This window comes from Acanthochromis polyacanthus, chromosome 1 (assembly GCF_021347895.1).
Source record: "Acanthochromis polyacanthus isolate Apoly-LR-REF ecotype Palm Island chromosome 1, KAUST_Apoly_ChrSc, whole genome shotgun sequence".
Taxonomy (NCBI): domain Eukaryota; kingdom Metazoa; phylum Chordata; class Actinopteri; family Pomacentridae; genus Acanthochromis; species Acanthochromis polyacanthus.
Window position 1 is genome coordinate 43648232 of NC_067113.1, and position 17764 is coordinate 43665995.

At 38.9% G+C, this 17764-nt stretch overlaps 1 protein-coding gene across 2 annotated transcripts; it reads right to left on the bottom strand.

Annotated features, from left to right (window-relative positions):
* Positions 1 to 358: 358 nt before the first annotated feature.
* Positions 359 to 17544, bottom strand: ano6 (anoctamin 6). 2 transcript variants are annotated; one of them, XM_022217035.2, is made up of 20 exons: positions 17217 to 17544; positions 12996 to 13066; positions 12350 to 12478; positions 9835 to 9900; positions 9469 to 9756; positions 9068 to 9181; positions 8861 to 8976; positions 8557 to 8691; positions 8316 to 8418; positions 7986 to 8046; positions 7624 to 7769; positions 7350 to 7427; positions 6329 to 6557; positions 6071 to 6240; positions 5887 to 5984; positions 5637 to 5767; positions 5278 to 5483; positions 3854 to 4056; positions 2762 to 2867; positions 359 to 2659 (listed from the first exon to the last, which is right to left on the bottom strand). In XM_022217035.2, exons 1-20 carry the CDS (start codon positions 17308 to 17310, stop codon positions 2453 to 2455), a joined length of 2751 nt encoding a protein of 916 aa, XP_022072727.1. In that variant the 5' UTR covers positions 17311 to 17544; the 3' UTR covers positions 359 to 2452. The 2 variants fall into 2 exon arrangements, with proteins under 2 accessions (XP_022072727.1, XP_022072728.1); XM_022217036.2 differs by having other exon boundaries at positions 12350 to 12474; positions 17217 to 17260.
* Positions 17545 to 17764: the final 220 nt, after the last annotated feature.

Below are 17764 nucleotides of genomic sequence, written 5' to 3' on the forward strand. Positions count from 1 at the left end.
AAACACAACTTATATGATCTAAAAAATTAAATTAATGAGATCTGGTTTCATTATTCTTTTACTGACATTATTTTATCAAAAAAATAGTCAGATCAGTCATGTTTTTTAAATTCACATTTTTAAAATTAAACATATTCCCCGTGGTTTTTATAATTCAGTAACAATCTGTATTTGCTCATGGCTCAGAATGAAACACATTCGGGCCTGATTAGTTTGAGATTTAGCGTATTTATTGAACATTGTTTTTAATCATTAACGTGTATCTGTATACTGTCACTCAGTAAAATGAAATAGAACAGAAGGTTTTTAATCTTGATACTGTTTTTTCATAGAATTTGATGTAAGACACAGAAGAGAAACTTTTTTATCCAAAAGTATTTAATAACAACACAAAACAAAAAGACAACAAAGAGAAACAGCTGACATTTGATACTGTTTGTATACATCATGGTTATAGTACCGTAGTTTAGAAGTAATAATACAGCAGAGGTGGCCACAGGAGAATTACAGCATCGTGTATAATCTGAGAATATAAACTGTGACTATCACAGCCTCGATCATCTACTTCACACAGATGCAGTAATTTTATTTACACAAAAACACAGGCTGAGCTGACATAATAATGAAACTGTTTATCACATGCTTTCCACAGTCAAACAGGCGCATTGCCTTGATTGTCTCATAAGTAACAAAAAAAAGCTTCAGGAGTTTAATCTGAGGCACATTTAGTTAGCAGGCAAGTGAAAGGTTAGTCCATGTACAATCTGACTCCTGGAATCTCATCGTGAGCTGCTTGACAGATCACCTCGGCTCTTAGATCCAACGTTGCGTTCATAAGTGGTGCAAATCTGCATCTAGCAATACTGATATTTTGTGGTGAAAGTGATGCCGTGGCAGTGGAAGCGCTGAGCTCAATGTTTGGACGGAGTGAAGCGCTACTGCCAGAGCCAAACGAAAGTACAACGCAGTCCTAAAACTAAAATCAAAAATGAGCATCGGTTTAACAAAGAAACAGACTGAAGGTGGATTTTGTGGCTTTGCCTGGAGCTTTCACATACGTTAGAAGTCATAGATGGAGTCATAACAGCTGGTCCATCTGCAGATTAAGACCATGTGGTGGAGCTGAAAGGTCTGGAAAGAAAACTAGCAAGTGGACACTGTTGGGACAAACTGCACTACAGTGAAGCTTCTCCTTACTCTTCCGCTGAACATCTGGTCGTAAACATCAACATATAAAACCCCCGGCTGGTTCAACAACCTGCTGTAACTTTATTTCCTCTTCATGGCAGTGCTGAGTTGCTGTTGTGCTCAAGGTTTTGTTAAATTATTAAAAGCTAAATCTGAATTGTCTAACCCTCTGAACCTCAAACCTTTTCTTGGTGATTTTTGCTCCTGTGGTTCTGCATCTCTATGGAAACAGAACAACCACAGCCAGGAGAGAAAACTGTATGATGCAGCTGCAATGCAATAAACTATAAGAAGTATTTGAATTTCTTAGATTATTTTATACATAGTAAAATCAACATGTACATGCATTTTATATACTGGAACAAAATGGTGACTCAGACATATTTTACTTACATATATATATGATAGATATTGTTCTATTTATATTTCTTCTTCTTGTAAACAGTCCGCTGTTCATCTCTGACTTTTTCTAACAAGGCTGTTGTGGTCGAGTCACTAAAGGCTTTTCAGTTGCACTGAGAAGTGCAGAAACATTATTTTTCTCAATAAAAATTTAGAACAAATGGTGAATTTTGAAATGAAGCACATAAAATAAAGCGATTTTGAGAAAAACGACACATCACATCACAAACGCACAGTTGTTGAAAATCAGTCTTTATATTTTTTGGCTCTGAATTGGGGCAATTCTGGCATTGTTTTAGATAAAATGGGTGCATTTGGGGTTCAGAGGGCTAAAATTCAAAATTCAGCTTTGAACTCAAGATCAGTGGTAATCTGTGGTTAAAGTGGTTCAGGAGATCTTCTTATCCACAGTTTCATTCTGTGTCTACTCCTGTGCTGTCAGCTAGAAAACATCCCTTCTTTTACTGCATGATGTCAGCTCTGTTCATGTATTTTGTTCAGTCTGACGGGACTATTTCAGGTAATTTCACTAGAAAAACTTTCCTCTTAGAAATGACAGTGGGCAGTGGTTAGAGATGAAGACCAGTCAGCAGTGGTTTCTCCTTTCTTTATCCAGCAGCTCTTCAGTGAAGACGCCTTCTTTCAGACTTTACTGTCTGCTTTTCATAACAAAGTCTGTGTCTCGTTTCAGGTCTTCATTTTGTCACTGGTTTACGGTATTCATCAGCATTTAAACAGATGTGGTGGAAGCTGTAGAAACTTGGTAATCATAGATGTACAGAGTAGGGAAAGAACTTTTTGTGACACATAAAAAGGTGTGATGTCTCCTTCCATACACTTCCACCTACTGTCTGAAATCCAGCTACATCTCCTCCTTGGTAACTTTTGCCTCCTCATTGCTCAGAATCTCATCGTCGCCGTTTTTCAAGCGTCTGGTCACCAGCTTCAGGTTGGTCTCATGGAGTATGACTTGGGTCAGGTATTTCTCTCGTTTGATTTGCTCTTTGACGGCGTACGGGACGTCAGGGATCACGTAGGACAGGATGAACTTGGTCAAGTAAACAATGTGCTGGGAGGAGACGAAAAAGAAGAGACACCTCCATTAATATACTTAATAATTAATGGATCAATTATATTTTTATAGTGAGGAAAGTTTCCTGTTCACACTCACCTCCACAACTATTATAAAAGCCATTTTGGCAGCATTCACATGCCAGTAATAGACATTGTGCTCGTACTGTCTGGGGTGTCCAGGAGGAAAGCGAAAATCTCGATACCTAGAAGAGAAAAGGTTTTAGTAGTTTCCTTCAGACGTCACTCAGTTACTAACATAAAGTAAATATAATGATAAATACAAGCTTGTATTAATGGCTATCTATCAATTTCCTCTAAAAGCTAAAACAAATCTAATTTTCTGTCTGTAAAATGTAAGTTAGTCAACTTCAAAACAAACTGTTCATGTGTGTGTGACCCTCGTGTTGTCCTTACCAAAAAATGTTATTGCCTTGTCTGAAAAAAGTTCAAAAATTCAGAAAAAATTTCTCCAAATTTATAAAAAATTTCCAAAATCTTCAGGAAGAAAATTCCTGAAAAGTTTCCCTCAAAAGTTTTATTTTTTAAAATAAAAAATCCCCTAAATTTGACATCAAAATTCACTGGATTTTGGTTGATTTTTTTCCTGAATGTTCTTAAACATATTTTTACATTTGTTTTTTCCATCAAAAAATGTTCCAAAATTTCCAAAAATTTTTTTAGAAAATGTGGAAGTTTTCACTGTGAAAGTATATATATTTTTTCCACATTTTTAAAACGGGTCAATTTGACCCACAGGACAACAGGAGGGTTAATAACCATCATTAAACTGTGAACCAATCAGGATGTGACACACTTTCTGCAGATGCTGTGGTTGCTATTACACCATTAATCTTCATTTTGTTTTATTCAGTTTACAGACATAAATCTCATTGCAGAGAGGCTGGACTGCTGATTCTTCTTTAAATGCAACAAGCTTCTGTGCAACTCAAAAACTTGATGATAATACCATCAGTTTAGTCTTTTTTTGTCATAATCTTAGTATTTTTCAGAGATTCAGTTAAAATATAGCATTGGTTGGTTTAGGGTAGATGTTTGTGACAATAATTCAGTGTGTTTTTAGGCTTTCAAGATAAAGGTTTAAAGATAAAGTGACAAAGTGAAAGAAAAAAGATTTATGTGCTGCTTTCTTGATAATACAACAAGGGAAAAAATAAATCAGTCTTTTTACCTGCACGTGGTGAAGTTGAGAGGTACTGAAGTGTTGGTGAGGAGTGAACTGCGGGGGAAATCACTGATGTTGAACACAGACAGGGAGCTGTTGATGTAGCCCTGCATGGTGTGGTCAGGGTGGTCTCCATAAGGGTACACAGAGAAGGACCAGTAGTAAACCAGCCGTGGAATCATGTCTGATGTAAAAGCGATGATCATGGCCTGTTGAGACACAAGTGAAGGTAGTAAAAGCGGAAAACTGGCTGTTAACGGTATTCAAATCAGTGTGGTTTTCATTGTTTCTGGCATGTGCCTCTGCATGAATGAGGTCAGGGCAAATTCTGTGTTCTTACGCAACACATCTGGCAGAAGTGGATATTTAAACAGAACGCTATCAGCAGAGAATACAGAGAGTCACTGTGAAGTAGCTACACCTGCGCTCTCTAATATGAACGCTTCAGCAGATTTCTCTTTTGTACAGCTGATAATACTTTGTGTTTTGATAAATGTAGACTCCAAAATACGGAACCTGTAATTGACTATTGTAGTATTTAATTTCACTGCATTATATTAAGAAAAAAAGTGAACATTATGCTTTACAGCTATTGGATTTATGGTGTCAAACATGCGGCCCGTGGGCCAAAACCAGCCCGCAGCACGACTTTGGAAAGTGTAAAAATTACAGAGAAGACATTAACTGCAAATTGTAAATTTGTAAAACCATAAATTTAAAATAATTTCTAGACCATGACAAGTTGTTTTGATCACAAAGTAAAATAACAGATTGCTCATTTTTGTAACATTGTCTTGTTTTTGTTGATTTTTGACTTTTTTTGTTTGACGTTTGTCTCACGTTTTTGTCGTTTTGTTTCTTCCTTTCATTGTTTTGCGTTCCTTTTTGTCTCGCTTGTGTTTTTTGTCTTATTTTTGTCATTTTGTGTTTTATTTTATTCATAGCTTTGTGTATCGTTTTTGTTGTTTGTTTCACACTTTTGTATGTTTTTGTCTCATTTGTCCATTTTTTGCCACTTTGTAACTTTTTGTCTCTTGTTTGTTTTGCTTCTTTTCTTTGTCTCATTTTTTGTCATTTTGTTTAATATTTTGTCTTGTTTTTGTTGTTTTTTTCTTTTTTTACAAGAAAATACTATCAGGCATCATGTTGTTGAAATTTAACTTATTTTTCTTAAGAAATTTCCGGTTGTTCATGATGTTTTGGAAAAAGATAATTCCATAAATGTGAACATTGTCAGAATGTACTTTTTTGGACTAAAACAAAGGGGAAAAAAATTGGAGTTGTGGTTATTTATAGGTTATTATGCTGTGATTTTACTGGTCACTTGAGATCAAATCAGGGTGAATGTGGCCCCTGAACTAAAATGAGTTTGACACCCGTTTTACACCCTTATCTAATAAAGCAGTATAAAAGTGTAAACACCAACTTACATTTGTTGCCACGGCCAAGATGGCGATGCCTTGGAGAATGGGCTGCCAGGCTCCTATATCCTGCGCCTTTTCCGGCACAATGCGGCGAAACTGAGTTGTGGTTTTCCAAGCATCGACCCGAATCTCAGCCAGGTTGTTGATCAGAGCCAGAACCGGAGCCAGAGGGAAGGAGGCCACGAACAGGGTCACAAAGCCAAACTGGATGACTGCAAGAAACAAGACAGACACACGCTGTCAACACCACCCAGAACTCCACTTAGAATGAGTGAACTGACTACTGAGTTTGGGTGTAATTTCCAACAGGCTCAATCACTGCTTGCTAAAATCTGGTGGTTCATGAAGACTCTTTTCCATCTTACCCATCTCAAGATATTCATAGAAGAGTCCTAGTTTTGAACTGGGCTGAAGCTGGTAGTCCTGCTCCCAGCGAGGAATCACTTTCTCTGAGGCCGCACTAGAGCAGTGGCGAAAGATCAGATTCTTCACCCACCTGTGGAGGAGTGAAAGAGATCACAGTAAAGATAGCAGAGTAAAACAGTGGACCGCCGATGTAGGATTTAGCTATCAGCTACGTGGCAGAAAAAGAGGCCTTAGATTTTGTCCGCTTACGGTAGCAAGACCTCCTGGATGTTGTTCCAGATGGCTTTTCCACCCATGATGATAGCGAGCTGAGTCGTCAGCTCAATCAGACAACCACCAGGATCACACTGCAGAAGCAAGACACGCATTAAGAGTCAAGAAGAACACATCAGTAAGTCAATAGAAACGCAACAGCCAGACAGACTAATAGCACCTCTTCATTCCTGTACTTTCCCAGGAGGTAAACAGGCTTCCCGGGAAAGCCAACTGCTTTCCCTTTTGCGAAAGCGATGTAGAAGCAGGAGGAGTAATAGTTGACGAACTGAAAGAGGAACATCTTCAGAGTCAGGCTGTTCTCGTAGTCCGTCTTGGTCCGTGGAAGCTCTGTTGTTTTGTCAGATACGAAACGATTAAGAATGAAACCAGTTTCAACTCATGAAAAGAATGAAGTGCAGGTTCAGGTTAAGCTCACCAAAGTCTGTGATCCAGATGGCCACTCGCTCATAGAGAACATTGAGGATCATGATTACAACAAAGCTGATGACTGAGGCTGTGACAGAGGTGGCCATCTGAGGCGTCACGTACTCCTTTAAAGGCTCCAGATCCTTCAGGTCGGTGTTTCGGAGTTTAGATGAGAAGGTGATGAAGACAGCCAGGCGGTAGACAGTGATGGCCACGATGGATGCCAGGATCAGCATAATCTAATGGACATGAAAACATTAAGATTGTCGTATATTCTATCTTAAATGCTTTTTGAGGCTGCTGAGGGCATTATAGCCCATGTGGTACGCGCCCTAACCGAAGCAATACATCTATAATACATCTATAATCGTTTGAATAACTTCCAAGTCGTTTCCCAAAAAGAAATGTGAATATAGAAAGAAAATGAGCATTTTTATTCAGTGAGCAGCTGAACCAGTAGAATACGTAATTTGTCTACATGCATGCATCCAATTAAATGTATATGAAGATTTGCTTTTCAGTAATAAATGAGTAATTAATTAATTTTCGCCCTCAGAATCCCAAAGCATGTTGTCAGGTTTAAAAAAGCATATTACATTTAAATGCAATGAAAATTACCCCACTTATCAGAGACAGAAACAGTAAAAACAACACAAGACAAACATTGGATTTTCAACGAAAGACTTCAGTCGCATGCAACCCAGCTAAAAAAACGTGATATTTCATCAAAATCCCCTCATTCTCTTTGTGTCTTTTTAATGATTTATGCTTTATTATAACAGTCAAACTGCACAAGAGACAGTTTTGACTTCTCTCTACTGGTGGTGCCCACAGTGAGCCCACAGTGAATGAAAATGTGACATGACCAAAAGACACCCAGAAACTGCTTGGAGATCAGAGAGTAAATGGATATATTCTACCCATACAACCAAATTAAAGTTTTTGTTCTAAGAAAGGATTGGAGAACAGTGACATTAAAGTGCTAGAAAAAAAAAACAACTGCAAATAAAAATAGCATTAAATTACATTACCCAGAACAAGACTGTCCCCATTCCTATCGACACCCGAACACATCGTCCACAGGCTGTATACGGCACTTTTTCTTTCACCTAAATCACAAAGAAATACTATGGAACACCTTAACAACATAACAAAGTGAAACTCATTTTAGACATAGAACAGAAAATCTGCCTGAATCCCTGTTCAAAACTCATCTTAAATTTTTCTTGTTATGTTTTGTGATCATAGAACTTAAGAGTGAACAAGTCTGCTGCCAGTTAGAAACAAGATCACGGTGTCAGTTACCCCTGTGACGGGGTTTTTCCTCTCATAGACACATTTGGCTTCATATTCTGGGCGAGGTGGCTCTTCCTGTTCAAGAAACTCCACAGTGTCCCACTCGTACTCCAGCTCCGCCTGGTAACGCTTCCAGAACTCCAGGAACAAAGTCACTGGAGGAAACGAGCAGAAGCAGGAAAAAACAAGCTGGGCAATTAATGGGAGAAAGGGAAGCACCTTTATATACCGGGCATTGTCTGCGTCTTCCTTCATAAACAGTTATGTTCAGTGAAATGTCTTTAATGCTACCAAAGATTAAGATTAATAAACTTGTGTCTAAGCTGGAGATAACATATACTCTGTGGGACTGTCTTAAAAAGGTGACTTACCCCAGACTGCCATGAAGACGGCAAACACCAATGTGCCAAAGCTATCGAATATGCAAAGTTTCTAAAAAAAATAAATAAATAAAGAAACATGGAGGTTACATTTAAATCAGCAAGAAGTGCATCTGTTGCACACTTTAACTTGCAACATCATATTATATCGCTCTCTTTATGTCTCTTTGCAATAAAGCACAGCTGAAACATGCTATTTATTGCACAATCGTATTGAGTTGACGTTCAGATTTCACACCTTTCAAATTATAAATGATGAAATAATATTTGCTGGCGTAATTCTAATGATTTATCAACTATCAAGAAGAAAATAAAACTCACTTTTGAAGTGTCACAGGTGCTGTTTAGCCTCCAGGATTGGCATGTGTCACACTGTGGGCACATTACCAACTTTCCTCCTATATTAGGGTCGCACACCTCTTTGCTGCCATATTTCAAACGCAGAACAGAGATCATTAGAGGAAGCAAAGGCTCACAGCAACGTGAGAAATACGTTTAACGCTCACATGCAGCTGAAATTACATCTCCAGAACATTACATATACGTCATTTATTAGCAGTACCTCCAGGTGCTGATATCTTGAGTGGTGTATCCGTAAATGAAACAGCCGAGTCCCACAGCAGCAGCCAGAGCGAGCATTAATGTGTAAAAACCCAACCAGGCAAAGTAAATGCCGATCTTCTCCCCATAGTACTTCCTGTAGAAATAAAGAAAGCATTAATAATGATGATTACTACGGCTCTCCTCAGGAAATAAAGCTCACTGTGTAAATATATAAAAACGATTTTGCTCATGCTTGAACATACGAGGAAGGTAACTGATGGTGAAACACTGAGACTTGTAGCCCTTCAATGTGACTCTCCTACCGTATAAGGTCAAGTGGTTGCATCTTGTAGAAGCTTTTGGGATGAGCCCATTCTTCATAGAGCAGATATCTCTCGTTGGGGCAGCCCTCTTCACTGGACTTGACATTAAACCTGCACTGAAGACAAAGAAGCCATAAACATGTTACAGTTACTGAAAACTGTATCATCAAAACATAACAATGTGAAGTCTGCTGAAGAAGAACTCACATCATGGAGGGGATAGGCAGCTTTGTACACTCCACCATCCAGCAGCTTGTTCATGCCAAACTTCTTTATGCTCCCTTTTATTTCATAGGGAGCTCGGCTCAGGATGTAATATGCCTGGGAAAAGAAAAAATGTTTAAAAAGGGCTTTTTTTAATGTTATATTATACATTAATAATGTCAAGGTTTGTCTTAAGCACGGCACATATATTACGATTTGTGTAACATCAAAGAGGCTTATCTTGAGCTGCTCTTTCCTATTTTGACATGAATATATTAAGCAAAGGATGTCGCCACGTCTTAAGTCCTACCCAGATCCTTAGACTGACTAAAATTTCCGAAATTGAACCAACGGAGAGAAGTTGCAGGCAGCCTGAACTAACTCCAACACCATGGGTAACTTGCCATTCTGCTCCTCATTGATGGAGTGAAGAAAATATCTCTGTCTTTGAAATAGAAATAGTCCAGACGGTCTTTCTCAAAGGGGGCAGTGAAGAACTCGGTCTCCTTTCTGATCAGGTCTTCGTTGGGATAGAAGGGCTTCGTGATCCAGGAGAGATATCGCCACGGTGATGGGCGGGACGACAGATCATTGACCTGGATGGGGAGCTTGATGTGCAAGACCTCAGCGTAGGTGCACAGCACGTCCCATGGCATGTGAATCTTCAAAAACGTGAGTTTGTCATCTACTACCTGCAGAACGTAAAGAATGTTTAGTATAACAGTTAGAGGTGGAAAGAAAAACAACAACTTCCAAGGATTTCTACTCACAGATGGTGTGGCCTCCAACTCCACGCCCATCTTCATCAGGCTGGCTTCAAAGTACTCTCGCCGTCTCTACAGAGAAGACAATTAACTTTTGATTTAAACATGCTCCTCTTTGTCCATTATGATCCAAATTCTGTGCTGTCTACATAACTTATCAGCCCAGGTGTGTAAGGAATGCACAGATAATAATCTGAATGAGTACAGACGTGTTTGAGGAAGACACAACAAAGTCCAGGACGCATTTCCATCGTGCCAAATGAGAACAATGTATGCACATTGCCACCTTAATAACCTTTACACAATCAAATTTAATCAACAATGCTGTTTGAGATTACATTTAACAAAGTTTATTCACGACAAATTTTAGAGGTGGCAGCTCATGTAATTAATAGTTCTCTTCCCATAACATGTTATAATTTACATAGTAAATAAGGCCCAAGAATTAAAATACTGCCAGCAGGCTGGAGTTACAGAACAATGTGTCAGGGCCCTCTCCTCATTCCCTTCCCCACCTGGCATCCCAGGTGGGGAGGGGGGGGGGGGGGGGGGGGGGTTTGCGCGCGGCGAAGACGGCCCGAATATTCGGATCCGTTCGTCTGATCTCCCGGGTCCACATTTTGCCCTCGTTTAGTCTTTACTTAAACTGAATCTTGTCTTGTGTTCATGCAACGAAGTGAAGCGTGACTTCAGAGTCGGCAGCCACCCGGCCATTCGGGTGGTGTTTACAAACACGAATGGATGAGCCGAAGAACACGGCGGATACCAAATTAATATCCGGATAGTGCCGTAGCGAACGAATATTCGGGATATTCTTGTCCAGCTCTAGTAAATACAATAAAATCCCTCTTATTTCCACCGGTCTTGGTAGTGTGGCTCTCTGCTCGGGTCCGCCTCGCTAAATTCCTGACACAATGAATTAGTACAAAAACTATGGAAAACATTCACATAATAGAGTATTTTGACAAGTACATTCAAGAGAATTCAGTTTTTCTGAGTGAATGCAACCTTTGATGTATGCCCGCCTGCTTTATTAATTGTCCCTGTCAGCCACGTTGTCATGAATACTTCAGAGGAACTGTTGACAAAGCAAAGCTAAAATACCTTTACTGTTTGTTTTAGCCAGCCCAGTTGAAGTCAGATGTTTCTGTAACATACCACGAGAGTATGACATTTCAGAGACATCCAGAAAAAAGTATGTCAAAAGTCAAGTTTGCACCTTTAAAGTGAACAATTTTTGCCATGTGAACCACTCCTTTCCAGAGGAAATATTATGAAACAGTTTGATCCTAGTTTGGCTCTGATAAAAACAAATTAAGGGAGTGCCTGGTGGAGACGGCCGTGCAGCCCTTCCACACGAGATTTAGTTTGATTTGGAACGGTAGTGAAGGATGAGTTGGCTCAGTCCCGGAGGACAATCTGTTGTGCAAAAGCAGAGGCTCTGGCAGCCCACCATTTACAAGGAACAGGCTGATCAGCTTCTACAGAGGTAGATCTGTTCTACGGGGCTCTGTCTACACCCATTACCTGCACTGACAGCTGCTACAGAAACACAACGTACCAATCATCTACTGGAGCTATCGTATCAGTACATTTTACAAGTTTTCACAATTTAAAGGCCTGATTTTTTGCTACTTATTATCAGCTTCACCACAAAGCCTTGTCTCCGTTTCAAAACCACTCGAGGGTTACAGTTACAACACTGCAGGTCTCTGAAGCTGTTTTTCCAAGCATTATATTGCACATACCTCAAGTAAACCTATTGTGAAAGATGCTGGTGGCAACAAACACACCTGGCCATGATAATTCACATCTAGGTTTCCTTCTGTTCAACACAACTGACATAAATCAAACAAACAACTGTTTTAAGAATTTATGAAATTTAGATTGAGATAAGACCAAAATGATGTAATTTAAAGTTTGTTGGCAAAGTTAAATGAAAGATTGCTGCATCTTCCCTGAACATCTCACCATAAAAAATGTACTCTTTCAGTTCCTGTTTAACAAAGAGTTAATATTCAGATTATTATATACACCGTCACAAGTAACTAATCTAAAGCCATAGACTATTATCCTGGAGCAAATAAAAACTCCTTTCACAAATAAGGAAGAGTCTATACAGTTTGTGCGAGTAATTAAACATAGAGGCGTATCGTATTTGTTCACTGAAGTAGTTAAGAATAGCTTTATAATTCACTACAGAAACATTATTCTGTATGCAATTTAGGTCCTAAAAAGATTTCTACTGGGTAAACATGAGACTAAGAGTTGCTTTAATCTCCATTATTAGAACACATTTTTATCATTTATTAACACACATGACTTGACACCAACTCTTAACTTTCGCTGTTGTCATATCACAGAATTCTGGCGTACGTTCTCTCCACATTTCCTGTCATCTAGACTGTACACAATCTAATAAATATAGCAAGATTTATGTCATTTACAGCACTTACAATACCTGCAGATTTAATACGGTTTACCGAGCAGCTCAGACAGACTAGAAAGTAAAGAAACCTACCAAGCGCCTTGCGAATGTGCGTCTTTTCTCAAAGTCCTTCTTGTCCTCATCTTCATACACCAGGATAAAGTCAATCCTCCGCACGCCGTCGTTGAAGAACAAGGAGTCGGGTTTGCCGTTAAACTCTGCCTGAGGGCAAAAACAAGGCCCATCAGGTAAGTCTGCAGCCTGAAACACGTACTGCTCCTCTTCCATAATGTCATACATATTGAACACGTGAAAGAAGCCAGTCTGGGATGTCGGAGATACTCTTAAATACTGACCTTGACAAGCCCATTTGCACGGTGATGCGGGCCATGCAGCAGAGATGGGAAGAGTCAACAAATATTACGAAACCCGCCCTTCACCTCCTCCTCTTTCTCTCTCCACACAACCACACAACTTGTGACACCCAGCTTTATATTATAGTGTGTTTTGTGTCGTTATGCTTGATCGCTGTGTCTCATGTTACAGTAGCTTCATTGTCTGTTTCCCGTCATAACTTCCACAAGAAATGCCTAAGGTAAGTTATTTTGGCTGTGCTTTTACCAGTAATTCTAGGAAAAAAACAGGTCCAAACTTTTTGTATGATCCAGTCAACACATACTTAGTGGATTCTGTTTGCTGATACGCCGCTAGCTGACATCAACAGATAGCGCTGACTCACCTCTTGTGCTTTGGCTACTTTTGCTCCTTCTCGAATACTGTGATATGTTGGTAGAAACTCTTCAGGGTAAACTGTGAAAGAAAGAACAGACATATGAATAGAAATGCAAACAGCATAATAATCAAAGAAACCCAAAATTGGAGTCTGACTCACACATTTAGAGGCTGATAATGACATGTTGCTAAGTGGTGGCATGTGCACAGAAAATATTACAGAGCGTGTTTTCTTGGATTTATCAATATTTGATTTGCATTGTGTGGATTTTATTTTGATTCATTGCGGTTTTGAACAACTGTTTTTCAAAACTATATCAACTTCTCTTACAGTCATTGTACTGATTTTGCGTTATCTTGCATGTTTTATCTCATTCTGTTATTAGTTTAGCTGTGGTTTAGGCTAAGCAGATTGACTCCTTTATTAAACAGGTCATCTAAACTCCTTTCAAGCTGGATCTTAATCAATGCTTTATATGAAACTATATTTTGTTAAAATACAGTTACATTCACATTAACTGTCAATGTTCAGGTCATTTTACTTGGAGCTATTTATTCAAATATATTTTGATGCGTGTCTGTTTCAGATGTTGATCCATACTTGTAGATAACAATTTGTAACTGTTTATTCCTAGTTTTACATTCCTGTGTTAATTCTAGGTTAAAATTTAAGCTACTTATCACTTTTTCTTCAGTTTTCCACCATTATATATCTGCTTTAATCCCTTCTGCATTCTTTTTGGCTGTCTGTTTCCAATAACCATTTATTCTTTTGGTTAACTGTTAATGTTTCCGCTTAAATTTACTCAGGTGTACTTTGATTAACGTCTGTTTTTCAGGTGATTTGATGAATGAGTTGATCTTTCCACGTATATTTTTTGGCACTGCAGAAGTACTCTCTGGGGTAGAAGTACGCCTGATTAGGAGTCACTGGTCTAGGTGTAAAAGTGGCTGTTTGCAGGAACAAAATTATGAGGTCTCCCAGCTGCAGTTAAACGTCCTCTGTGACTTAATCTAACCTAGCTGGATAAACACAGGGTGTCAAAACAACATGAAATGTGTTACTATTTCTAAACATTGATTATTGAATCTAAAAGTCAGGTTGCACATTATTTGAGAAAATGAAAAGACCAACTATAGTGACTATATAATACTCACTCTAACATTTTAAGGTTAAGCATTATTGTAAGATGTTATATGTTAATGCACTACCACATGTCCACCAGCTGCAAGAAGGACAAAATGCCATTTTATCAGGAAATAGGTCACCAAAAGCTAAAAACAAGCAAAGAAAAAAAACCCTCAATAATAGTGTTTTATAGAGACTATTTAAAAATGCTGCATAAAGAGAATTATTATTGTGGAAGCACATGTTTTATAATGTGGTGTAGATCTGCATTAAAATAACCCCTGTACAGCCATGGCCATAAGTTTGGACACAAGTACCATGACGCTTGTGAATCTTAGAAAATACCACAAAATTGTCACTTACAATACAGTACACAACTCCTGAGAACTATATTAAGTTTCATATTTAAAAAAACATCAAAAGAGTTTGGTGTCATTTTGTTATTCTTACCAAATTTGGTTGTGAAAGTACTGCATTTTTTTTGTTATTTTCTTCTAATATTATGTTTTGGGAACAAAGTTGCTCCAATTGTTGGAATTTATTGATAATATTATATCCCTTGTTGATTTGTTGACTAATTAAACTGGTGCTGTCAAAAAATATTAGTTATGTTCTGTAATAGACATCAAAACAGACATAAGTCATGCTGTGTCCAAACTTATGGCCATGGCTGTATATTGCTGCAGTGTATTTTTCAGAGGTAAACTCCATAAAGCTAGACAGTCACTTCCGTTGGCTTCAAACTTCATTTGTCTTTGAGGTGCTGCTGACCTGTCAAGTCTTTTTATATTTACTTTTCCTTTGCACCGCCACAGCCTCATTCTCACCAGGACAACGTTCATGTTCTACCTCGCTGGCGCTCGCTGAAGCAGCACACACTGTTATTCATTTCCCTAAACGTCATCCTCTCATTGCCGCTTTTTACAATTCGCTCACAGTCTGTCTCTCACCACAATGTTCTACTCGCTGGAAAGAAAAGAGAAAAAAAGTCATTGTCTTCTTCCATACACTCTACATGCAGTACTCATACCACTAACCGCTAGAAAATGAAAAAAAAAAAAGAAACTAATAAAACACTGCAGGCTCTACTGTAAGCCTCAGAATTGCTTTGTAAGAACCATTTCTTTACAAAACAGATGACACCATTAAATACGGAAAGTCCTGTAATCTTTCCGCACAAAGTGGAAGACTAGGAGAGAGCTAATTTAGGACAGATGTTGTTTTCAAAACACTGGCCATAGTAACACGCTGGGAAACTTCACTGTGGAATCACCAGTCATAAAATGAGACTTTCCTTTAGCAAAGAACTCAAACACAGCCTTTAAGTCAGTATTTTAAGATAAACAGTCGAAACTCTAACTAGCTAGACAGTTACACACTTTTTGTTTTCTATTCTTTGTGTTTCCATACATTCAATTTAAAACTAAATCATGGACATCACACTACAAAGCCTCTGCAACCCACAGTGACTCTGTGATTCACATGAGAAGCATGTTACGATAAATCTAAGGCGACCACATGCCTGTTTTCTTGTCTCAACACAGCATACCAGCTCTGACTTCCTCTCTAGAGGGCTATTTCACATCTGCGCACAAAAAAATAAAAAACAAAAGGCAGATTTAACAAACACAGAAGCGGGCACCATTCTTTAACAGACATAGCTTATTGCAGCATTACAGTGCGTGATTATTTGCCTCAAGAGCTAACACTTTCTGTTTAATACAAGCCACACAGCTCAGTGTCTCTCACCATCTGACAGGAAATGCTTTTCGGAATCAAACACAGGGGAATTTCATGACATTAGCTGGAAATTGAGTCTAATGTACTTGTCAGGAACAGAATCAGCTGTACGGTCTTGCTGCAGCATTGGTAGTTAGAGCCTGTAATTGTATATACTGCATGTGAAATAGGATTACAGATTATGAATTATAGCTGCAAAATGCTTCCTGCAGACGACGTCTATTACAAGAGAGGTTGAGCAATACGCATCCTCATGGGACTGTTTAGCCGTTTCCATAACTGACCTACAGAATCTGTGTCAGGTTTACTATGTAGGCAGCTGGCTAGACGTCAGACAAGACTGAGATTTCACAATGTGGAATTTAGGAAGTTGATACAAACTACAAAAGTACAGTGTACAAAGCTCAACAAAGTGTGAATATTAATAATTTACTATGATGGAATAGAGGCTCCATTAAACAGAGTGCACTTTGGCATGCTCTTTATGAAGCAGTGTTAAATGCTGTGGTCATTTGCATGTGGTTAGGAGCTTTTCTTCATGACTGACAACTATCAGTGTAAACCCAAAGGACCATTTGTCTCTAAGTGTGCTGTGAGTGTAAAGAGAAAAACGTGCCGTGGATAAAACAGACACAAAGGAGGTTATAGATTGAGAATCATTCCCGCCTTTCCCACAGACACTGCGACATACTGCACTGTAATCTGAGATTCCCACAGTTACGTCTGTTTTAATAACAAGCCGGGGCTAATGTCATTCAACAGCTAAGTTTCAGTTTGTAATGTCAGGAATGAAGAAAATCCAAATAACAATAGAGTGTTGAGATACGCAACCACCTCCACACACACTGTAGCCTCTCTGAGGTGCCATATCTAAAATCTATAGAACAAAAAAGTTAATTTTGGGGGTGTAATTGTTTAACTCGTGATGCATTAATATTTATAAGACATGCTCTTAAAAGTTATGGATGCTGTGGTGTGAGTTTGAGACTGTTTAAGTGTGTGAACCACACCCCCACTGGTGTATAGTTGCTTGGAAAGTAAATTGCAGATAATACAAACACTGAAGTGAAGAAGTATTTCAAAACTGCACGTATTCTATAAATATAGGAGTAAAGGTCCAGGATTTTAAAGTGGTACAAAACATACTTTTAAATCACTGATTAAACTTGGATGAATCTACAGAGAAGTGATGGATCAGTAGGTGGTGAGTTTCCACAGTTAAAATGGATTAACGTGCGTTTCAGCTGTCTGATTAACAGTACCTCAGCTGGGGAAGAACCAAGACTTTTACCCGTGGCCTCACAAAACAAGCACACGAAGACAATGCCTCTTGCGAAACACATCATGGGTAACTCTTACCCATTTCCTCGTCTATCATGCCCGACTCTGCATCACCGTGCTGCTCCTCGGTGTCAGACAGAGAGTCCATCTCCAGGATGTCGTTTTCACTCATAGTTCTGCTCTGGTGGGCTTCAGTCACATCACAGAAAACAATGAACAAAAGCAAGAAGAGTTCCCAGACAGCCGATCCCCGTGTGTGTTACAGTGCTTTAAAAGAGCAGCTCCGTCCTCTGTACATTCCTGCTTTATTTCTCAACATGGTTACAGCCACACAAAGTTTGGTCAAGTTGTGACTTGAGAAAATGGAAATAAAACGGGTGGGGTCGGGGGCGGAGGAGGGCGTTCATGTCGCTCACCGCGTCTGACAAATCAAGTTAACGCCCACTTCAGCAGCTCCATGCATCACAAGTTAATTAGCTAAAGTCGCTGTTCAAACAGCAATTAAAATAACATACGAACGGAAGTGGAATTTAAGTCTGTGCGAGGGAAAAATGTAACTTTTTCACGTTAAATTACTTATTTGGGTTGAGAATTTTTAGCAGCCCGGTCGCAAGAATTGTATTGTC

Coding starts and splice junctions, on each gene's coding strand:
- ano6 (XM_022217035.2), bottom strand. CDS start 17,310: ATGAGTGAAAACGACATCCTGGAGATGGACTCTCTGTCTGACACCGAG. Junction 13,067..17,216: donor CATGATAGACGAGGAAATGG/GTAAGAGTTACC, acceptor TTTCTTTCACAG/TTTACCCTGAAGAGTTTCTA. Junction 6,558..7,349: donor TGGGGACAGTCTTGTTCTGG/GTAATGTAATTT, acceptor CATGTCCATTAG/ATTATGCTGATCCTGGCATC.